General features: G+C 42.3%; 1 protein-coding gene across 7 annotated transcripts in view; it reads right to left on the bottom strand.

Annotated features, from left to right (window-relative positions):
• HIVEP3 (HIVEP zinc finger 3) overlaps positions 1 to 24925 on the bottom strand; it is a 493107-nt gene that overhangs the window by 78380 nt on the left and 389802 nt on the right. For all 7 annotated transcript variants that reach the window (XM_073317990.1, XM_073317989.1, XM_073317994.1 and 4 more), the window contains 2 exons: positions 13450 to 19097; positions 8977 to 9122 (listed from right to left, as the gene is read on the bottom strand). In XM_073317990.1, the coding sequence (XP_073174091.1) occupies positions 8977 to 9122; positions 13450 to 18561 (5258 nt within the window). In that variant the 5' untranslated portion in view covers positions 18562 to 19097. The remainder of the gene's footprint in view (positions 1 to 8976; positions 9123 to 13449; positions 19098 to 24925) is intronic.

Below are 24925 nucleotides of genomic sequence, written 5' to 3'. Positions count from 1 at the left end.
AGACTTCATTCCAGCTCCAAGCTCTGACAGAAAATTACAGCACTTCAGAGTATGGAAACACGCAATGAATTTACTGCCATCAGATATTAATAATCTATTTTAAAAGCTAATAACCTGAGGTTACTTCTTACAGAAGCGCTCGTGGAATGCAGACACCATCTGTTGAGTGGCAGGTTTGGTACGCAGCATTGTGTTCCAGCTAGAGCTATCCCACGCTCTTACTGGAAAGGGAAACCGTTAGCTCTCCAAGACAAAGTAATTCTCATCTGACAAATCCAGCCAGCTATTTACAACAAACAGACATACACTGAGATGTGCAGAGCTGGTTTCCAAACATGTCACAGCTCTTCTCTTATTTCTCTGTACCCGTCCTCCCTTCTGGATCTCTCATTTTCCTTTTCCTCTTGCACTTTACTTCCTGCCTTCTACCAGGCTGACTCCTATTCCTAGAAGAAAAGGAGTACTTGTGGCACCTTAGAGACTAACCAATTTATTAGAGCATAAGCTTTCGTGAGCTTATGCTCTAATAAATTGGTTAGTCTCTAAGGTGCCACAAGTACTCCTTTTCTTTTTGTGAATACAGACTAACACGGCTGTTACTCTGATTCCTAGAAGAGTCTTCCTGAATTCATCCACCAAGCGCCTTCTCTCACCACATGCAAATCTACCTCTTGCAACAATCCTGCCTCCATTGTTCTCAGCATTAGTAACTCAGACTCTCCCCTCGCCAGAACCACTGCCCTGTGTCTTGTCTTGTCTGGACTGGAAGCTCTTTGAGCAGAGAACATGCCTTGCTTATATTCTGTAAAGCATAGTGTACATTTATGGTGCTCAGAAGAGGCCTTATCATTTCTGAATGTGTCTGAGCAAGAATGTTTTGTCTCCTACCATGAAATGTAGCACACAGCTCTTCACCCTCCATCCCACCATTACTCATCGGGGCGGGTCTGGGCACTATGAGTCTTGAGAATACACCCAAACGTCAGCTCATTGGTTAAAAAGGGGGGGACGGGAGAATTCTTGCGACAGAGAAGTGGAGGCTGTGCTACGGCTCTTGCAGAGGTTCCAACACTTTGGACTGATCTAATTTTTTGAAATTAGGAATAAAACCAAAACCCAACCCCGCCCCCCCAAACAAAAAAAAACAAACAAACAAAAAACAAACACTTACCCGTAATGGCTGGGGGCTTTCACATCTGCCATGGGTGTTTTGAGGCACTTCCCCAGGGGAGCCCAGTAGGGATTGTGCAATGATGTCCCCTACAAAGGTTTGAAACTCTTGCCCCTTGTGGCTCCAAAGATCAAAGTGCCCCCGCTCCCCACATTTTAAAGTAAATGCTCAAGAGACAGAAATTTTCCAGATTTCAGAGACTTGGGTCCAAGTCCTGCCCCACCACATTTTCCCTTTTCTTTCCTTAAGAAGCAAGCGCACCACAGGCTTCTGGTTTCAACCAAGCAGGGTTCATATCTGCGCACCAGCTGTCTCACATGCCACCCTGAAACACCTGGGGCCTGGTTTTCACAGGTGCTATGTTTCCACAATTTCAAAGCTGTGCAGCTCTGCAGCTCTGAAAATCAGGGGTCCAGCCCTCAACAGCTGGAGGCCCCCCAAATTAATGACACTGATCATTTTGGCCTAATTGGAAAGCTACCATGATGCTCTGTTGAGCTCTCTGGTCGCAGGAACCGCTCCCTTCCCTTGTGAAGTGCCCCACATTAGTGAGAGTTAGGGAAGCCACTTCATTTAATCTTTGAAAAGCAAAATATTACAATAGGAATTCTTCAAGCTGTAATTGCAGAGAGTGTATGCACGACAAACACATTAACATTTAACACTATAAGCGCTTCAGAGACGTGCAGAACCTCACCACAAAGCTGTGCGGAGAAGTGGTGTGTATGAGAGACTGAGCAGGTTTGCAGAGGAAGGAATGAGAATTAGCAACATTCTCTCTCATGCAGATATTAATCCCCCCCGCCGCAATAAAATTTCTCTGTCTTATGCTGATGTCAGCCACGTCAGAGTCCTCCTTAGCTGATACATGGCTCATTATGTGCTCAAGCCTATGTCTCTGGGAAAAATTACTTTAAAAATAAAAAGAAAAGGAGGACTTGTGGCACCTTAGAGACTAACCAATTTATTTGAGCATAAGCTTTCGTAAGCTACAGCTCACTTCATCGGATGCATATGTATATGTGTATGCATCCGATGAAGTGAGCTGTAGCTCACGAAAGCTTATGCTCAAATAAATTGGTTAGTCTCTAAAGTGCCACAAGTACTCCTTTTCTTTTTGCGAATACAGACTAACACGGCTGTTACTCTGAAACCTTTAAAAATAAAACAGGTGAATTCCTTGAGCTCATCTAAGTAGCAAAGGAAACCTAGTGAATTGGGTTCCGTTTGGAGTTGCACATTGCGAAACTTCGTGTGTTTAAAGAAGAGAGTTTCTCTGGGGTAGTGAAACATTTGCACTGTTGTGCCAGGGATTTGCCATGAGGAGTGTCAGCTAGTGTCTGGAACTGCAGTTTCCACAGCCTGTCATACAAAGGGGATGAGATCATCAAGGAGAAGCCAACCACAGATTACAGGTTGTCCACCAAGGTGAGAAATCACAGGGGAAAAAGCAGTTGAAGGCAGCTAACATGCTCCAAAAAAGATTTTTTTTAAATGTATCCATTAATTAGTAGTGATGTTGAAGTCTGAGAAAACAGCCCCAAGGCTTCTACATTTCCCCTAGACCAAAGGTTCTCAAACTGTGGTCTGTGGACCCCCAGTAGTCTGCGAGCTCCATTCAGGTGGTCCGCGGATAGTTCCCTCTAAGGTGTGGGCCTGGGCGGCCGCATACACGAGAACTAAGGGCCACCCCCCAATTAGTGGAGCCGCGCAGGCATGGCTCCACTAATTAGGTGCTTGGACCCTGGAGAAGACGCACATGTAAGGTGAGGTGGTGACCTTGGGGGGAATAGGAGGTAGGTGGGAGGGGGCAGTGGGGTGAGAAGGGGGGTGGGGGAATTTGGGATGTGCAGGGCTGCGGCAGCCAGAGAAAGAGGCGACTTTCCCCAGCTCCAGGGCTGCAGCTGCCGGGGAGAGACCTTGGGGGGGAGAGAGCTTGGGGGCTGCCGCAGCGGGGAAGAGAGGGCACATCCATCGCATTCGAATGGTAAGATTACTGATTTTAAAATATGAGTTGTGTGCTTTTATTTGTAGAACAAAAAACCATTAATTATTAAGTTTTTTTTATATAGTGCTTTTATCCAAAGTGCTTTACAATAGTTAGCTAATGGTACAAACAACATTTGGAAAGATCATTAAGTGATCCGCTGAGACCCTCAGCAATTTTCAAGTGGTCCACAAAAAATAAAGTTTGAGAACCACTGCCCTAGACTGAAGGGAAACTTTCTCTGACCAAGCAGGCTGGGTTACGCAGATGTGTGAACCACTTTAATTACAATCCCATCTACAAGTTTGCAGCATGGGGTCTGGAAAACAGCACTGCAAGGCAGAGTAACTTGCAGTTCAACCCTGGGAATTTCTGGGGAGCAACAAGTTTGAATCTCATCTAGTCCTCTAATGATTTGCATTGTACTAGAAAGACAAGGCAGTGGGTTTTGAATTCTTTCAATTAGACATTTAGTCTGTTCAAGGGAGTGGGATGGTGTTTTTAGATTGAAATCATAACCTTGATTCAAAGGACTTCAGGGTTGATGACACTACAGCCATCAGTGGTGAAGTTTTAGTAAAGAGGCTGGATGAAGGAATTAGAACAAGAAGAAGAGTGATCCTAGCAAGGGCCTGAATGCTGCTCTGACTCCCCCCAAATCAACCACAACAAGTCTCTAATGCAAAATGAACCCAGACAACATTGCCCTTACAACCAAAGATGTGCAAAAATGAAATGTGATGAGGGTAATTCTTCTTTCACTTATACCAGTGTAAATCAGAAGCAATTCATCTGAAGTCAATGAAATTACACTGGTGTAAAACCAGAGTAATGAGAAAATGAGACTAGAATCTGGTTAAACTGGTGGAGTTACACACATGTGCTGGTGTAAATCTGGAGTAACTACAGTGGAGTTTTACTGTTTTAAAAGAGGTGTGAATGAGAGGAGAATTCAGCCCATGATCTTCTCCTACAAAGAAAAATAAAGTTTTACCATTAACAACAACAGACGAGCCAGCCCATTTGTGTCTGCTTTCTTGAGAACGCACTTCTGCCTTCCCCTTTTATAAAGTACCAGTTGTATGCGATAGTCTTGTAGAAGCATAAGTGAAAGCTATCAGTGACTAACCAGTTTAGATATTAGCATTACCTTCCCCACTGCAATCAACTGGTGCAATGAACAAATAGATGCAGTATTGTGAAAGCGCAGAGGGGTTGGCCATGAAACAGTAGAACATATATTGACTGTAACTACTCCCCAGAATATTAGATTTCATCTTGGAAACACTAATGCATAGTAAGCAGGCCAGGTTTCTCCTACCATGACAGACTCCCTTCTTTCAAACCTAGTCAATATCAATGTACAATTTCATGATATAAGATTTCAAAATGGGGACAACACCTGTGAAATACTGAAGTGTATTGATGAAGATGATACAGAATCACTGAGGAATCATGACACTGCTCCCAAACTAGCACTGATCCACTAGACCTTTAAAGATCATTTTCATTGTTCCAAATCACTTCAGTGTCTTTCAGTCAAACACCATGCGGGTGTTTTTATTATCTCTGCAAGAAGTATCAGCTGTGGCATGACCTTTTCATGCAAAGGCCACTTGAGAGACACTGTATTAAGAGAGCTAAATAAACACAGTGGCAGTCTCTGAGCTCAGAAAAATGAATGACACCAGTTGTTGTACAGTAAGGCCCTTCATAGGACAGGTTTGTGTATGCTGGGTGAAAGTTTGGTGCAGTTGCAGATTCATGGCTGTATATAAATTCTTAAAAAGAATGGGGAGTACTCGTGACACCTTAGAGACTAACAAATTTATTAATAAATTTATTTAATAAATTTGTTAGTCTCTAAGGTGCCACAAGGATTCCTCGTTCTTTTTGCTGATACAGATTAACACGGCTACCACTCTGAAACCTATAAATTCTTAAGAATTTTCAGCATTAAGAGTGAAATCCAGCAGCTGAAACTACTGGCCAAATGGGTTTCAGTTTTGGGGTTTGTTCTCTGAAGTGGAATTAGTTCTGGTTTGAAAGTTCTGATTGACAGCTCTGGGGATAAGTCCTTTGTTCAGCTCCAGGTAAAGTACAGGCAGAACCAGACAAGTTTCACTCATACTCCCAAATAGACCTGAACCCTGACATGGTGAAAAGCATAGGCTGAGATTTCAAAGAAGCCTAAGGAAGTTAGATGTCTAAATCCCAATAAAATTCAATGGGAGTTGGGCGCTTTGCTCCCTTAGGTTCATTTAAAAATCACTGTCATAGCCCAGACTCTTGTGGCTCACTTAGTTCTTATCTTGTCTTCTGAGGCAGCCAACAGGGGTCCAATTAACGGCCTTGTGGTGATATGAAGAGCTACTTATTAGTGGATGGGCCCGAGACCCAAAACATTTCACACAGTCCACTTTTTGGTCACCACCATGCTGCTGTGATCCAGAGGGGAACATTTCTGTCCCTTAACTTTAGATTTTGAATACAGTCATGAATGAAACCTTCAGGGCAATGTTCAGCATCAACAAAACTTCGGTTCTGAATCAGAACTTCTCTGAAGTTCAAGAGCATTTGGATCTGGAGCTCCAGTTTGGGACCATCTCTGTTAAAAAGTCCCCTGGAGGTAAAATGCAACAAAACCAGCCATCAGCCTCTCAGAACTGCCAGAGAGACATTGTAAAGTATGGCTACAACACTACATGTTTTAAAGTGAGTGACATTGGGGCAAGTCGGACTGTCAAACGTGGGGTCTGTAGACTCTCACAGATTCACTGTAAGGTTTGTTTAGTTCATCACTCTTGTACTTTAAGATTGGCTAATGGGTAATGGAAATCTTGAGGTATAGCTCTGATTCCCCTGTTCACTAGCCAAGCAATAAGATTCTAGTTAGCAGGCTGGGCAGCAGCTGGGAGGCAGCACTGTAAATGATGTAGTTGTGGGAAGAAGTTGAATGGTGAAGCCAAAGAGTAATAGCAGTATGGAGGGAGGCGAGTGCTGACAGCAGCAGTGAGAATGAGAGAGGAGTCTGAAGAAAGAAAGAACCAGAGAGAGACAAAGAGAGAGCTGGAGTGAGAGAGATGCAACAAGCTCAGCTTTTGTGGGAGCAGCATCTTGAATTGCTTTGCAGTGACTCTCTCCGGTTGACCCACAAGAAGCATTAAAAAGCTCCCAAAAGATCTGCGACCAACCATGGTTGGTTAGTAGGATGGGTCTGGCCAATACTATAGGACCAGGGTGAGGCAAAGAGATGAAGGGGAAAATAAGGGAAAGAGGGTATTGTCCCTTTGAAAAAAACACAGTGAGATAACTTCTTTGGGGGAGTGGGTAACCAAATTCTGAAAAATAATCCCAGCAGACTGAGTGTGAAACCACTTATATAGTACTGAAGTCCCTGTAGAACCCTCTGAAGGCTGGTCACTTCACTGGTAGAAAGTGTCCTGAGAAGAGTCACTTTGCCAAGCAAGAATGTAAAGTGTGTTAGGGGCTAATTTGTTCCATATCAACAGCTGCACTGGTATGATAAGACATTGACCACTGAGTGTTCCCATAGTATCTCCGGTGAACCACTTTCCCCGTGCTGACAATCAGAGCTCTGAGCAGAGCCTTTACTCTATAATTTGGAGGTAATATTTTAGCACCCATTTCTGATGTGCTGCATCACTGATTATGCTTGGGAGTAAGCAGCTGTCATCTTCTCTTCTATATACAGAAGTATGGCTTTTTTGGGTCAATTGTACTGCTGTTTTGAAATAAAATGTAAGGTTATTTCAGGATGAGTAATACATTCATTGATGTTATGTTACACAGAGCATGTTAAAAAGAGTTACTTTGTTTTGTTTTTTAAAGAGTGTAAAGTTTTAAAAAATGTGGTTACGAGACTGGATTTCGCTCAGTATTGGGGAACATAGGTCTTTCAATTAAGCCCTGAGTGGGACACCTACAGTTCATTTCCCTACTGTTTAGAGCAGAATTCTCTTAAAATGGGTCACTCTGGGAGAGAGACTCCTGTGCTGATCTGTGTAAAGTAGGATGAATTTCAGCCACATCAGATTGTCCTTCTGCTTGATCACAGATGACAAGGTATCTAACTCCCAGAATATAAGTTTCCCTTTGAGATTCCTAGTTCCAAGAGGAACCAGTAATGGAGGTGCTTCATGTGTTTAAAGATAATAACATTCAAGATCATTTGTCCATGAGAAATTCATTCGCTACACAGAAGTAACACCACCATGCCTAAACAAGAGTATTTGCACAGTATCTTCCACGTGTGGCTTTGCTCCCGTCCCCTAGCCTGCCTTCTAAATCCTGGGAACTCACTCATTCTGAAGGGTGCTAATTAATAAACATTGAGTTGCTAGCCACAGAGTTCAAAATGAGATGTTATTATTTGTTTGCTCTTCTATACCTCTCTGCATGGATCTACCTCTCAATGCCATTGCCTACATCTATGCAAGCTGAGTTGACTTGTAAATTTGATGGCATACATTTAAGCAAGAGAGGGATTGCTTGAACTGAACCTAATGGTAAACTTTCATTAAGCCCTCTTTTGGTTTACATATTTTGATCCGCATCCCTGACACAACAAAGTCTTTTCCAACCAGACAAAACCAAGAGGACTCACCATCTCCCAGCAGGACTGACCTATCCTGCTACAAGCTTCTGAAGGTTTTTTTTGCCCCTTTGAAATACATAGGACGTAGGATTCTTAATTGTATCCCGTTGATGTACTACTTGTTAACTGATTTTTATTTTTCAAAACATAATCAGAAATATTAAGCGAGTGCAAGAGAGTGTAATGAATTACCATGAAGTAAGAACAGATTATAGAGCAAATTTAGAGCTTTTGGTTGGAACTACGCTGGTAGCTAAATCAGATAGTTGGGAGTGAGCCCAAACAAGCATATATAAAGCAATCCTACTGTTGAGCATTTGACTTGTGTAAAAACAATTGGTCAATTGGCCAGTCAAATATTACGAAATAATGTAAAAAATGGTCAAATATTTTAAAGCATTAATTTATTAGTATAGTAACAACAGTAACAAAAAAGAGCAAGACATTATGGTCGGCAGTAGGCTTAGCATTGGATTCTTATGCCTAATTACAAAAAATAAGTTACTTAACCAAGGTACTTTAACTCAGAAAAATACAAAACAATGAAGTTCTAAAAAAATTAAAGAATGACACCATCCAAAAGGTAGGCTGCTGCCTATATCAGGACATTCTTGGAATATTTGACAATATTTCATGATGGCCAAATAATAAATAAGTGATCAACTGACATTATTTGACTAGTCAATTGACCAGTTTGCTAAGCCTATGCAATCTATCCTTTCAACTCCCCAGCAAAAAAATCCCAGCATCAGAAAAGATCATTCCAATTCCTTCATCATACAGGTAAAACAACTAACAAGAACTTTATTTTGATCTGAAGACTCTGAAAAGAACTAGGAAATATGGTATCATCTCCACTGCAATCCATCATCTCCTCCAACAGAGACAGCTGCAGGAAATATCTGCACTCTTCAGCTGTCTCAACTGAACCACCTGCAGAGCAGTGCTAAAGAAGTGCTTGCTAACTTGAAGACCAACTCAGGAAAGAAACTGAATCCAGCCTGAATTATGTATAAATCTCAAGGGTGTTTGGTTTAAGGTGGCTGTAGAAAAATAAAAGGGAACTGCTCATGTCGATCTATACCTGGCCATCCCCTGCTGATATCCACCAGACACCTTTACTGACTTGACTTTGTTTTTACTGATAGCTCTTATGCAACAAGCTGTAATAAAAGTCTGAAAACAAAATGAGATACTTACCCGCCTTCAAAGATCTTGATCCTGGCTGGCTCCCCTCTTTTGGAAATGGGAGCCTCTTCTTCTGATTTGCCTCTTTTATCCTCTTCCTTCTCAGCTCTAGTTAAATCTTTTCGACCTTCATTGGAAAGGAGTGAAGGCAAATGAACCTATCTCCCCAAAAGAGCAAAACAATCATTTGTTACATTTCAAATGGCTCTAACAAACACACAGACCATATAAACTGGGTTCCCTCAGATAGAGAAGTTTCAGAGTAGCAGCCGTGTTAGTCTGTAGAGAAGGCAACCTACCACATGTGGTACTGACTATGATGATTGTACCTAGTATCTATGACTTACATTTTCAAATATGCTCTCAAATTCTGGATCTTGTCCTCTGTTTGATATGTCTTATTTAGACTGAACTTTTAAGGGTGGGGAATGTGTTAAAGTACCATGTAAATTAACAACAATTTACATATTTTATTGTACAAACAATAATTATTAACAAATATTTAAGAATTACATCCCTCTTGTAACGTGGGTCTATACAGTTATCTTCATTTCACAAATCTGAAAACTGAGGCATAGACAGATGAAGTGTCTTGTCTAGGGTCACTCAGTGAGTCAGTGGCAGTCGGGAATAGAAATCAGGAGACCTCTAAACTTTGTATGAACCGATGGTTACTGAAAGCTCTTGGGTGACTTCCTTTCAAGAAGAACAAAGCTAGCCAAGGGCTCGGCACCCTCACCGCCACAAATATAATGCCAACAAAACCTGTTTCTCCTTCTCCCCCGAGAGATTCTAAAAGTGAAGTTTTCTCTTCTTCCCACTGCTAAGCATGAGGCCCTTTGCTTTGTCATACACCCAAGCATAAAGACAGTCACACAGTGACATGCCATTTAGCGGGACTGTAAATCCTTATGTTTACACCATGCAGATTTAAACCTTAGTTCTGTGCTCTGTGACTCAATCTGTTCTAAGAAGAGCAAGACTCTGCATCTGGACCTCGTTATGCTACTTCAAGGAGCTCTGCGTGACATTATATTTTGGTGACATGACAAAGTTATGAGTTAACAAAACATTTTCTTTCACATTATCCACAAAGGTTTGAAAGAGCAAGGCAAGTTAGCTTTCACCTGAACTACATTTACTCTGTGTACACAGCAGCACAGAGTGACTTCATTTTGTGGATATTGCCATTTCATGCTCAATGTATCATCCATAGCATTAAACTGTGTCCCAGATGACCAACAGTTTACTTCTTGGGGGAAGGTTGGGGGTGGCTTGTGAGAAGTTTCACTATGGTATGTTATTGCAAACTACCATCGGATTACTAGACAGAGGAAGGAAGATCTACCACAGAGAAGTGATATGACACTTGGCAAATCACTTAGGCCAAAGTTTTCAAAATTGTCCACTAATTTTGTGAGTCCAGCTTGAGACACTCAGCCTACATCTACACAGCAAAAAAATCCCCACAGCACTGAGTTTCAGAGCCTCGGTCAACTGACTTGGGCTTCTAGGGCCCATGCTGTGGGGCTAAAAATAGCAATGTACATATTTGGGCTTGGGCTGGTGCCTAGGTTCTGAAAGCCGAGGGTCTCAGAGCCCAGGATCCAGCCCAAGCCCAAATGTCTACATTACTATTTTCAGCCCAAGAGCATGGGCTGTAGGAGCCCAAGTCAGTTAACCCATGCTCTGGGACTCACAGCTGCGGGGATTTTTTTGCTGTGTAGACGTACACTTAGGGTGCTGAGAACCTAATGAAGTCAGTGGGAACACAGATGATCAGCACCTTTGAAAATCAAACCTTAGATGTCATGATTTGAACATCCAAAGTTAATGAAACTTTTCTGCAAGTTTTCACCTTAACTTTTTCTATGCCCCAGTTTCACCATTTGTAAAAGAACAATAATAATATATGCCATCACAAATGTAGCGTTAGGCTTAATATATCAATGTTTTTGAAAGGGCAAGATATAAATGGACAGATGGAAGGCCCTAGACAGATGTAAAATAAATTATACAGTTGCTCTTTTACTATTATTGCATATCATTTAGAAAGTGTGCATGCTCACTAAGCAGTTTAGCTAGTCATGAAGCTATTTGCAGAGCAGTCTACTCTTGCTTCAAACTTCACCAGCTTGGTAAATCTCCCTGAGACTGAAAAATCAAGCCAAGTCTGAACACCGTAAGCTATGTACTACAGCTTACTAGTAACTGACTGTATGTCCCATTGTATTAAAGACTATGGTTTATATTAACTTTTCTATTGTATTACCTGACAATGTATAGTTATATAAAGAGGATTTTTAAGGAAAATAATTACAAAGGTGCAGACTGAAGCCTGAACTTTCAGCCCCTTGACTGAGGCAATTGGAACCCAGCTATTGTTGACCACAACTTCCTGGGTAGCCAGGAAACTGTCCCTGGGAATCTTTCTCAATAACATGTAAATGAGCAGGCTTTAGAATTTCACTCCTACTGAACATTTGATTAAAAATCACTTTTTTTCCTCCATTGAATTAAATACGATTTGTGCTAATACTATCCCATTTAAGCAGAGGTTACTAATATAAACTAAGGTAAGCCATTTCCTCAGAAGACACATCAATAAAGCAGCCATCCCAATTTAGTGTGTCCCAGCTGAACACAGTAAACTTAAAAACATATTTTACACATACACAGCACCTTTCATCATGACACATTTTACAAATATATACATACACCACCAGGACATGGTAGCGGCTTTGGAGTGGGATACATATATAAGAGAGAGCACAACAGTGCAGGGAGGTGAATTTTGTAGATACACCAGGGCAAATCCCCTATTCTTGCAAAATGCATCATGACCACTTTAATATCCACCGGGGCTTTCTTTTTAAGGTTTTGGCAAAAAGATCTTTAATCCATTTGGGGGAAACCGCATGTAATGAAATATCTCTGTCTTGAGGATTGAGAGTTGTGTCATCCCTGTCTAGATTTTAACCTATGATTACAGGGAAACCAGATATTTTAAACCTGATGTGTAGGTCATCTTTCCCAGCACAGCCTAAAAGCACTACTCTGTGTATGTGAGAACCCACAGCCCATGTCAAAGTCAACCGGAGGGTGGGTGGCTCAGCATTTCTCAGAATGAGGCCCATAGTTGGTAATATACATTAAGACTCTTTGGGAAGAAAGATGCAGCATAAGGATAAAGTATTTGTTATTGTTATTATAACACACATAGTGAGTGTCTCCTGGTTCCTTGAAATCATGTCTTGGGGGTTTCTGCAGGATATTGATGGAACTGCTGAAAAGAAATATGGTAACTCTGGTGTGTATTTTAAGACATATTTATAAGCAGCAATTGCAGCTGACATTACAATAAATTCAATCTTCAGGGTTCATTTTGCGATTCAGAAATAAAACAAACAATCCGGCAATACAAATTGGGTTGAAATGACTACCAAATTGCAAAAATTTCAGAGCAATTCTGTTTGCTAATCTGTATAATAATGACCTGGATTAGGGATTTGTATAGTTTGGTATTAACTGAAAATAGTATGTGCTATGCTCTGGAATCCTCCTTCCCCTCCCCGCCACCAAAATGAGGGGGAAAGCACCGTGTGGTAACCAATAGCTTCTCCCAGACCCAGAGGCCCACATGGCGTCCCACTGACTTGAGTGGAGCTCTGCACAGTCACCGGGCTCTGCCCGTGTGAAGCAGCTTGCATGACTGTGGCATGGTGGGTTAAGAATATAAAACAGGTTTGTCTTACTTCTTTTAACTCTTTTCAGGGTTTAGGGTCAATTTTACAGAAGTATTTAGGCCCTTAAAGATGCAGATAGGCACCTAGTGGCATATAAGGACCAGAGTGAGTTAAGTGCCTAACTCCAATTGATTTTTCAATGGGAGTTAAGTGCCCAAGATGTTTAGGTGCTTTAGTAAATCCTATGACGTGCCTATCTGCATCTTTAGGGTCCTAAATATCTTTGTAAATCTGGCCCTGAGTACTTTTGAGCGTTCAGATACCATGGTGATGACTGTGGGATAGGTAGGTACACTTACAGATGGAATCCCATTACCTAAAACATCTGTACCTATACACGAGTTTGTTTTTTATTAACATTTCACAAAATAAAAAAAAATAACTTTTATAATTTTTTTTAAAAAACTGAAATATCAAGGCATCAAGGCAAATATAAGTGTCATCTTTTGTGCTTAGTACTGGTAGTTCAACGTAAGAAGGCGATCACATACTGCTCTGCTGATTGCCAGACAAGTAGACACAGAATTTTATAATATCCTGCCATAAAGCAGTTTTGCCAGTGTCTTTTGGCCAAGAGCGTGTTTTGCGTTCTTACGCACTCCCGCTGTCCCACGGAGGGTAAGCATTCACCAGGATGAGAAAGAGATGCACAAGGAGCCCCTACTAAATTAAGACCTCTCCTCCCTCCATTTCTGCCCCCCGCCCACAAAGATAGGAGGAAAGCCAACACTTTTCTTACCTCTGTCATTTTTGGCTTCCTGGAGCTGGACGGCACAAGCCTGCCTGTCTCTGGACGTGGAGCGGTAGCCATGGTATAGATTTCTTTGCACACCTTCTGCTTGGATCTCAGGAGTGAGAGGGCTGCTTTAGTAGATATACCTGGGAGGTTGGGATTATACAAGCTAATGCACCAGCTGGCATACACTGAGGACCTTCCGTCGACTTGCTGGATGTGATTTGGCTTTATGTAGTTTAAATAGCACCAACTGACATTAGTAGTTGTGTGGAGACTGGGGAACTGAAGTACCTTCTTCAGATCTGTACCTTCTCGAGACTTCATTGCACTTTGCGTGACGTCGAAATGAGGCGCTGGGCTCGGAGGATTGGGTAGGGGGTGTTCTGCTAGCTCTTTGGAGTCTTCCTTCTTCACTGTTTGCAAAGGTGTCTTGCTTCGGAACTGCTTGCCAGCTTGTGGTGTGTATTCCTCCAGTGCCTCAAAGCTCGAAGCACCTGAATGTGGCAAGGCTGGTGGCATAATACTTGGGATTTCCTTTGGCTCAGACTGCTTTGAGGACAAACTAGGTGGAGTTTCAACCTCAAGTCGGCCTTGGCTCTCTGGCAGAAAGTGAGATATATCCTGCTTTTTCCCCTCCTCTATTGCACTGGACGGCTTCACCACTTCCAACTTTTCTTCCACTTCAGAGACTTCCTCCTCTTTCACTCTTTTCTGCTGCTGTGTTTCCATCGTCAGCTCCAAGCTACCAGCTGGAGAGAGCATCCGCTTGCTTCCACCAACTGTTGATGAGCCTCCTTCCAATCCCAGGACACTTTCTGATGGGGAGGTGAGTGGCATATAGCCCTTCCTTTCTGGTAATGGCAATGGCACTCTGAGATATGGAGTCTGGAAGATGCTTCTTTGATCCTCTGTGATCATCTGTGCCAAATCGAAGCCTATTCCATGAACGTCAGAGCTGCACACCAGGGCACCTTTGGGTTGGCAATCATCAAACTTTGGAAGGACAATAGAAGATGGACTACACTGGGACTGAGTGACTAGGATTTGAGAAAGAGTAGTATACATTGCACTCCCATAGGTTGGCATGTTAGTCTGAATGCGAACGGGGACTACAAGTGATACCATAGGAGCCGGACATGTAGGAACCATCAGCTGAGATGTGGAGACTGAGGCTGAAGGGCTGGTTGTGCTGGTCAAAGGATGTAACCTGCTGTCAGAGCTGTACTCTGTGCATGGAGAAAGGCTGGAGGCTCCTGCTGGTGGAGAGACACTGGATTTGATCTGTGGTAAATGGCCACCAACCTCACTCGGCAACGGGAGAGCAAACGGAGACTGTAGAGGTAGAAAAAATGCAGAAGGGAGCGGTGAGGAGCCTGGGTAATGGACAGGTAAGAATGAAGCGTGCTGCCTGTATGGTACTTCTGCTGGATGTGACATTAATGGAGGGACAACGTGAAGCTGGCCTGGGTGGAGAAGAGCCTGCTGAAGAGGAAGTGGTGGTGTCTGAAATATAGAGGGAGGAATCTGTGGCATAGGAAATTGAGCAGAGAGGATGTCGGACACAGTATGAGTGGAGAAGAGCTCTGAAGACTGTCCTGGCTGCGGCAGAAGGTGCTGGAAAGGGAAGAGAGATACTTGTGGGGACATACGCTGTTTTTCATGCAGTGCTAGTTGTGGCATCGGATGATGAAACACCTGCAGAGCCTCAGAGTATGGCTGGCTGTACACAGGCTGAGGGCTATCTTTTGGCTGACTCTTATCACCATGTGGGGATGAGGACAATGAAGATGTAGGCTGATGGGGCAAACTGGTGGCAGGAGATTTACTGGAAGAAGGCAATAGTTCTTCTGTCTCTTGCCTTCCTTTTGGGGCTGAGTCTGGCTCATGCTCTGGATGACTGGTAAGAGATGCTTGCCTAACCAGAAAGCACTTCCTCCTCTCCTGTGGAGCCGAGGAAACTGAAGGGCCAGGTATTGAAGCAGAAGAAGATGACAAGCTTCCATAGTCAAATGATTTACTACGGGGCTCCGACATCTGAGAAGGATGAGACACATTAGGGGTCTGCTCAGAAGCAGATCTTCGCATTTCCCTGGAATGATGATGGTGGCTCGGTACCATTAACATATGTGAGCCAATGCCAAGGGGTTTAGTATGGGATTCAGAGGGCTGGCTGACAGCCTCGGATTTACTGTATTCTTCACGATCAAATGAAATGGAATGGCTGGAGCCATGGGATATACTACTTTCCTGACTTGGACTTCTCGTCAGGGAGACGGACTCAAAACTGGACTCTCCAGAAGACTGAGCCATTTCTGCCAGCCGCAGCCTTTTCTTTTTTGGCGGGAGTTTCTCGGCAGGAAGTTGGGAGAGAGTTTGGCTTCTCTGAGGCCACTGAAATTCCTCAGTTTTTTCTGGCTCTTTAGGAGGTGGCTCAGGCTCGGTTTCAGGTCTATCAGGCTCTTCAGTGACAAGAATCTCAGGGACCTGGATGTTGGGTTGGCGTACCAGCTTTGGCTGCAGAGAATGAGGTGGCCTATTGTGCTGCATTGCTGGCTGAGATGAGTACTGGGTTAAAGGTTTTTCTTCTGCTTCCAAGCCACTCAGCTGTTCTATAGAATCAGACTTCTCGAAGGAACTTGTATGCTGGATGACAGAGATCTCTTTTGAAGTTTTTCTTCTCTCTTTGCTTTCTGTACTAGAAACTGGCTTTGTAGTTCTGGAGAGAAAGCCAGCACTAACTTCAGTGAGCGGGATGGCTTTACCTGTATCAGCTGGTGACTTAATGGACTCACGGGGTAAGTTCAAAGCAACATCCGATGATGCTGGGTTAGCAAACTGACTTACTGGCCTCATGCTGGATGAGGGAGTTTCAGGCAACTCAAAAGCTGGAGGGTCCTCATCGTCACCAAGGCTCTTTTCTTTTCGTCTTTTTCTGAGTGGAGTAAGCTCTAAACTGGTCCCCAGCTTGTAATGCATCATCTGCGGCCATGTATCAGGATCCACAAGACTTTTCTCAGCTTCTGAAGAGGTATGGGAACTGGAAGAATGAGGCTTTGAGATCTGAAGTTCTGAACAGTAATATTTCTTATGCGCTTCATAATTATCCCTTTTCTTGTAGCGAGCACCACAGATATTACACTCATAAATGAACCCTTTAACTTTCGGACCCTTCCTTGACTTTCTCGTCAGATCACTTTCCTTGATTTCTTGTTCCTCGGCAGGTTTGGAAACGGTTTCTTTGCTTACTGAGCTAACCTCCTCTGAACCATATTCCATTCCCAAAGGTAGCTCAATAGCTGGTTGTCGTTTTAGCATTCGAGGATGTGAAGAAAACACTTGACTGCGGCTTACGACATCAGATTCCATGATGTGGTCATCAAATGAATAACTACCTCTAAAGGTCTGAGGGGAGCTTATAGTGCAGGCAGCAGAAGGCATTGAATGGCTTCTTAGGAGAGGCACTGTCTCTGTGGCACTGTGGGATTGCTGAAGGGATAACAATGATTGTTCAGGCTTAATTTTTTCACCATGAGATGTCAATGATTTTGATGCATTCAACTGGCTACTGGAACCAGACTTGCTGTCAAACTGAAATGGTTCTCTATATGCACCAGACTTTGGAGATTCAATGCTGCTACGTCTAGATAAAGAACTTCTTCTAGGCTTCACACTATCTATTTCACTGGTATCTACAACAGCTTCATTAATTGTAATTAGCTTAGTGATGTGTTCAATAACCTGTGTTCTGGGCACAGACAATGGTACCATGCTAGGCTTATCTTCAGTGGACACGTGTGGAAACCCCTGGGTTGTGGTCGCAGCTAACATTGCTGTCCTTTGCCCAATTCTCCCACATTTCCCAAAAATAATTTCTGCATAAGATTTTGCATTTGTATTTGGTGGGCTGATTTGTTGTTCTGCACTTTCTGATCGCGAGAAGTAGCCTGACTCTGTACTTCCTTTACTGCCAGGGCTAAGGAACGCCTGCTCATCTATCACCTTCTTCCTTTCACTTAATCGGAGTGCAAGCTTCTGTTTTATAGTATGTGTATCTTCCGATTTGTGGCTCAAAGCATGATCAGATGAGGGCTCCACAAACTGCATGTTGTCCTCAAGAGACTGAGACATACTGGAATGGGATAATGAACACCGGTCGTGGCTGGAACCTTGGCTTCCTAGACTATGCAAACTACTAGATAACAGGGTGTGCTTTCGCCGGGGTGATAGTTCTACTGAATGACCTGACATTGCACCTGTCTCCTCTTCTGAATCTGTGCTTTCTCCTTCAGTAGGTTCTTCAAATTCCTCCCCACCGATCCTTTCCATTTCCAAACTGGAAGGATACATCTCTGCTCCAATTCCTGAGGCCAGCCCCGCTTTTATTCTATGAGCATGAGACTTCCTATGTTTATACAAATTGCTTTTAGTCTTAAAAGAAAAGCCACATGGAATGCAAGGGTATGGCCGCTCACCTGTGTGTGATCTGATATGTTTCTGGAGAACACTTGGCTTTGCACAAGGCCTACTGCAGTACTGACAAATGTATTTGCCTGGCTTCTGCGGTTTCTTCTCCTTCTTGTGCACTTCCTCAGTTTGTTTTAAGGAAACTTGGGAAGGTCGAGGGATATAGACTTTTTGAACGGATGGCATGTCCTCTCCAGGAAGGATTGGTGAATGGGAAGGTATGAGCTGGCTGTGATGAGAATGAAGCCCAGGTGACGAAAAAGAGCCAGAAGGACCCGGTCTTACTGGATCGACTAGCTGCCATGTGGGCCCTTCAAGGATCTGCTCTGGTTTTCCAGGAGACATAAATGCTGGTGACAGTGAATGCTGCTGAAGCTGTGAAACGTGAGGAGCGTGCTCCAAAGAGGAATGCTTGGGTTGCTTCTGACTTCCAATTTTCTCCTGAGATTCCTCTCTTGGAATTGGCAAGGAGCCAGAAAAGTGCTGCAGCGATCTGATATCAAGAAGAGGGGTTGCTTGTGAAGACGTAGAGCTGCCCTGATACGTAGAGGCAGATGAAATACTGGAGTGGAAAGCCTCTCCTTTGGTAAGCCTCTTTCTGGGACTTTCCTCAGCCTTTTTTGTGCTTTTCTGGCTTTGTTCAGGATCCATGACCTTAAAAGGGTCTTTGAATGCTATTTTGGGCAGGTTTTGGCAGGCTTCATTTATGAATAATAAAGGTCTCCTCTGTAGATTCCCTGCTTTGCCTGCATTTGCTATGAAGCTGGAGCTACCAAGAGATGGCTGTTGATATAAGATTTTACTAAAGTATCACTAGTTGCTATTTGATTCAAAAAAATGTTTCAGGGTCAATAAAGTTCACATTGGTAATGCATGACAAACTACTTCAAAGAGAGAAAACTGTCCAAAACTTTTAGTCCAAATGTTTTCCTTGTGAACTTGGTTAAGGCTTTAAATCTTGCCATTTTATTTCAGTTGACAGTGGCAAGCCTTCAAAGTCAAGAAGCAACCCACAATGTGTCTCTTGTTTGTTATGCAAACCTTTGAAAACTTGAGACTTTAGTGCTCATCACATAATCATCGTTTTCCTTTACAAGGAAAATAACACTGAATGGTGTGTGTTCCCCGTGTCTTCCTGCTCTTCCACTTTTGAGTTCAAAGGCCTCGAAAAAGTATTCCCCACATTTCTGTAATCACATTAACCAAGACACAAATTACTGCAGCATTCATATTTCACCAATGAAATACTGTTATATTTTTATAGAGGATAACAAACATTCTATACAAAAGAAAATTCATAATAGTTCAACTAATTCTTACCATTTTTAACATTTTGAGTGACAATGCAAACCTAAATATTACTGCTGTGAAAACTCAGGGATCTACTCTCTCTTCACTACATGCGTACCCAGGCACTGTAACAGTAACTGAAGCTAGAGGGATACAAACAACTTGAAATCTAGTCACAGTATTTTTAAAAAAAATGAGTTAAAAGTCATTTCAGATCTTACAACTGCTTGACTTCTCCCACAACCCCTGCCAATTTTTATAGTTTTATAATCACATTTTCCTACCTAATTTAATGGACTATCCAAAGAAAACCATGGAACTAAGTACATACAAAGTGTTACCAAATGCACCAAGTAAATACACTGAAAAACAGAGAACAATCTCTCTCCTTCTAAGTCTCTTAATGTTGCAATAATCTTAGGTGTCACTAGTAATAGCAGTACGTAAAAAAAATCATACAGAATATGGTTTTCTTAAATTGCTTGTGTCCCTTTAAGTAAACTCCCTGAGTTTATCATTTTTTTCTAATAGATAATGACATGGAGACTTATTTTAGTGCTGCTCCTGTCAGATGCCCATATCTCAAATATGGGGTTGCTCACATTGGCATTGTGTGCGTAAATGCTAGGTTTATGGGCCTACCATTTTAACAACCCAGTGTGGGCTTGGGATGTCCTGTTTACATGACCACATTTGAAAACAGAATCCTTGACTGGTATACCACATTCTCAGATCAGTATACATTATCATAACTGTCATTCAACATCATCTTTGAGAACTACAGTGAGATTAAAATTCAGAACAGTAGGACACCTCACTTGTTTTTTTGTCATTACTCTAGGCACCTAAACAATATAATTGCCATGCTTTTCATATTCCTAGACATCTCTCATATCAATCAGACTCCAATATTTAGCTTGCTCTGTTGCTGACGGGCCATTGCCACTGCTCTCAGCCTCTCCAGTCCTCTTATAACCTGGCTGTAATTCACAATGTATTGATTTCCAAGTGCATGGACTTATCTGCCAGGTGTGGGGGCACGTGGCAACAGTGAACAGCAACTCCCAGAAAGAATCTTTGGAATTTCAGCACCCTGCAATGGATACCTGTACATGTCAGTATAAGAGAGGAACTTAGCTTTGTGAGCTTTCAGCATGTTAAAGGACTTAAAGGAATAATACAGCTGTTTTGGAGCATGTCTCTGAGACTCTCTCCAGTCACTGGAGTTAATTGCATTAACGGTATTATATCACTTTTTTTAAATCATATGCATAGAGGTTACAGTTCTCTCCCATCTGCAATATCCTTATCTAGAGCATATTCTGAATATGGGGGCTGCAATTTTCAAACCTGAGTGCCTAAATTTAGTCACCAAAATAAAAAGTCTGATTTTCATTTCAGAGATGCTGAGCACCCATAACTCAAACTGAAGAAAGTGGGAGCTCAGCCCTCTGAAAATCAAGTGAATTGGTTATATAGGGCAACCCACTTACAGTGAACTTGGATATGAGACTCTGTTAACCTGTTGTGCCAGTCAACAAACAAAAGCTTTTAAGGAGAATAGGAGAGCTTCTTAGAGGGATGGAATGGAAGACAGCCAGTGTCTTGTGAGAAAAATTGGATTGTGTCTCTTAAGTAGGAACAACTGGCAAGTACAATGTTGTGACACACTGTACCTCAAAATAATACCCTGTATCAACCATATTCACCATTTTTATATGGGGTTATGATATATTTTGTACAAAGTATGTCTTGTGTGGTATCATTTGAAAAGTCATAATTTGCTGAACATTGTTGTCCTGTCAAAATTTGTGCATCAACATTGTATATGGAGATATGAGATTTTGTTATAGGTTTGTTCTTGAAACATACTGTGAGTCTGGGAAACACCCACAGACTAACCCCTCAGAGGTAACAAAGGACAGTAAATAAAGGCCTTGAATGTCCAGCTGCACATATATAGAAGGTGCAAGCAAGAATCTGCAATTCATATGAAGGAGTGATTGTAGGGCAGGTAGCCAATCGGACTGCCTAACCCCATGACACAGCAAGGATTGTTCCAGTACGAGGAGTTGGGATATAAGAAGGGAGAACACATTACACCCAAATTACCTCTCCTCCCCTCACCTCTACTCACAGAGCAAGATCGTTTGAAAGACAAAGAAGCATCATTGAACTAGAGGAATGGTCCCAGGCTGTAAGGGGATCCAGCCTGCAAACTAAGAACTATGCACTGTAAACTGCCTGCAGCATCTGGTGTGATGAGAAAGTTGTTTGCTTCAAATTTTACTTATCTTGGTAAAGTTTAGGAATTAGATTGTAATTTTATCATTTTATTTCCTTTTGTAACCAATTCTGACTTTTTATGCTTGTATCACTTATAATCACTTAAAATCTATCTTTCCATATGTGACATTATCAGACTGGAATATGACCATGCAAATCATTGTTTCTACCACTGTTATATAATTGCAACAAATCTTATACAAAGTATGATGCATGGCCTGAAAGGGTTAAGCATCCTGCAGGATAAAGGACCCAGATCCAAACTTTAGAGACATGTTAGAAAAGTATGTGAATGGTAATTAGGGCCATTCCATGGCAGATAGGCTAGAACTTTGAAATGCAAACCTATATTGTTAGACGTTAGAGGTGATATTAATTGTATGTGTGTACACATATCTTGTTAGAGGTTAAAAGTGTAGTCAAACAGTCCCTGTCTATGCTGTATTCTGTTAATTAAGAGATCAAAAGGAAATATTAACTTTTAAATTAATTGTAAATATAGTGATATCAATGTATTCACCTCTCTTTGAAATGTACAGCAAATCACCTGTGAGTGGTGGAAAACAGGCAATTGCCTTATGTTAATCCATGTAGCTAATTACTGGTGATGCTTAGGAAACAGGTCTACTTCAGAGTCTCTATGATTGCGTATTGTTCGCCTAAGGACTTCAAGCTGTCAAAAGAAGGCCTGAAACTGCATAAAAACCTTTGGGTCCTGATCCTTATCTCAGATCTGCTTGATGCTTCATGCAGTGAAGCTTAAGTCATAAGACTGAGATTTCCAGTCCTATCTGCATCACCCTGATTATGAACCTGATTATGGACTATAACCTATGGACTAATCCTGAAAGAATTCTTTGCAACTACAAAGCTCATCATCTCTACTATGAATCTGATCTCAGAACTGTACTCATGCCTGTATGTATTCTGATCTTTTAACCAATACTCTCTCTCTTTTCTTTTTTAATAAATTTTAGTTTAGTTAATAAGAATTGGCTGTAAGCGTGTATTTGGGTAAAATCTGGAATATTAATTAACCTGGGAGGTAATGTGTCCAATCCTTTGGGATTGGTAGAACTTTCTTATATGATGAATAAGATTTTCAGTAATCCTCATCATATTTGACTTGGGTGTGGGGGTTGAGGCCTGAGGCTGGGTGGCTTTAAGGGAACTGTGTTGTTGGCTTCTGGGTAACGAGCAAGGTATTATAGAAGCTGTTTTGTGCTGGCTTGGTAAATCTAAGGATTGGAATATCCACCAGCTTTGGGTATTGTCTGCCCCATTCTTTGTAGTTCACCCTAATTGAGTAACCTCAGCGCGGCTCCCCTGGGATCCCGGTCACACCATAGTTAATAAACTTGTTTTCATATTTTATCTCAACCAGTGTGTTTTTGGTTGAAGTGTCTGGGGGAATCCCTACTCAGGTTAACAAAGGTTGTGGCATGATAATTTGCTTTGATGAAATGACAAACTAATGAGCTTACACTGATCAAGAGGATCTTGAATAGTGTAACATACACATTTCTGGGGTGCAATGCTGGGGCTGGGAGATTTGCAGGTGTCCCAGTTCCTGAGTGGCTGGGAGAGCATTCATGTAACTTTGCTGGGTGTGCCTTTGCATGCTAATGGCTGTGCGTGAGCCTCAAGGTTAAGCACTGGAGTAAACTGCCTAGGGAGGTGATGGAATCTCCATCATTGGAGATTTTTAAGAGCAGGTTAGACAAACACCTGTCAGGGATGGCCTAGATAATACTTAGTCCTGCCATGAGCGCAGGGGACTGGACTAGATGACCTCTCAAGGTCCCTTCCAGTTCTATGATTCTATGAAGAGGGATCAATTGATTTAATAAAACATCTTAATCAAAATGCTGCTACTTAATAGTTTGATCCTGGCCAGATGGAACGTGTTGGTACGTGAGCATGAGGTAAATGGTGCTGAGCTGGATGAGGAATACAAGGAATCCCCATCCTGTGTTATGGAGAGTACTGCTCCACAGTCCCCAATTCACTACCGGAAATAACAGCAGTGAGGCTCAACAGGGGAACATGTTGCCTAGCTGATGGTTGTGTTTGACCATCCCATTGTCTCTGTGAGTGAGGCCCTGTCTCAACTAGAAAACAAAGGTGTTATTTTAAAAACCTGCCAGCTACCATTTTTAATTAATGGAGTTGAAAAATGTGGCAGCATCCTAGCATTCGTCACAACCAGCTGGCTTGTGCTGGAAAGGACCAAACGCTATCCACACTAACTGCTGGCACATTTCTAAACACCGCTTACAGCGCATTAGCTAGCACATTTAAACAAAATCAAAATACCTTTCTTTCTAGTGTAGACAGGAGCTTCGTGAACCCGCGCTCAAAGGAACTTGAGACTTACTTCCTTTTGTCTACACGTGGATTCTGCTCAGTGCTCACGTTTGTCCTGGAGCTTCATGCCCTTCCACTATCTGCTGAGCACCTCGCGGACTTGCAACAGCAATCTAAAGAGGATGCCTTATCTTATTCACAAGTTTGTTGCTAAAAGGAGCAATTCATTATCGTTTTGAAACCTTCTTTTTAAATGGACCTGGCTGCCAGCGCATGTCTGACTAACACCAGCTAGGACCAGTCAGCTTGAGGCAGAACACTCATCATTTTTGGTAGCACTGATGATTAACTGCATGTCCTTGTCACGCTTGTCACAATTTTAAGAATTACCCTGCTCTGGGCTCATTCCTAGACTTATACCAGTGCATTGTAGTTTCGACACAGCTGCCTCTCTGTGATGCCCTCATGCCAGCGGTAGTCTATGGAATAGAACATTAATTTAGCCACCAGCTTCTTGTCATATTTACATTTACGGTGCACAGATGGATCATGGGAGTGTGAAAGGAGAACTTGGGATCTAACAGACCCAAGTCCCCAGATTCCAAAGAAGAGAATCAACTTCAGTATCATTTCTCTGTTTTAGTTAACATTCTTCATCATGAACATGGTGCTACAAGATTACAAAATGTCCTGTAAATGAAGTGATAGTGTTAGTTTTTGTTTAAAATCAGTGCTCTTTGCTCAGCACACCAGTAAGATAAGACAGAAGCGGTCTGGCATTTCTTTTCTTATGACTTTAGTTTGCTGGAAATGGATCTAAGCAGAGACTTTTTAAGAAAGCTGTGAGCTCTCTCTCTCTCTCCCTCTCTCTCTCACACACACACACAAGCTCAAACCCATGCATTAAAAACTGCCAGCTACAGCACTTTGCGATAAGCCAGAAAAAAGTCTGCATTTTGCTTTTTCCTATGGCCTCCATGATCACAACTCTGTGGACAATGACACCTTTATGATTTGGGGGAGGGCTTTGAGATGATTCGTTGTGTCAACCCAAACACGATCTCTAGCCTTCTCCAATGAAGAAGTCGATCCCAGCTGTTTCTGCTGGGATCTTTGCATGGCAGTTAACATT

The sequence above is a fragment of the Lepidochelys kempii genome, chromosome 19, assembly GCF_965140265.1.
Source record: "Lepidochelys kempii isolate rLepKem1 chromosome 19, rLepKem1.hap2, whole genome shotgun sequence".
NCBI classification, from domain to species: Eukaryota; Metazoa; Chordata; order Testudines; family Cheloniidae; genus Lepidochelys; species Lepidochelys kempii.
This window is presented reverse-complemented; position numbering and strand designations above follow the sequence as displayed.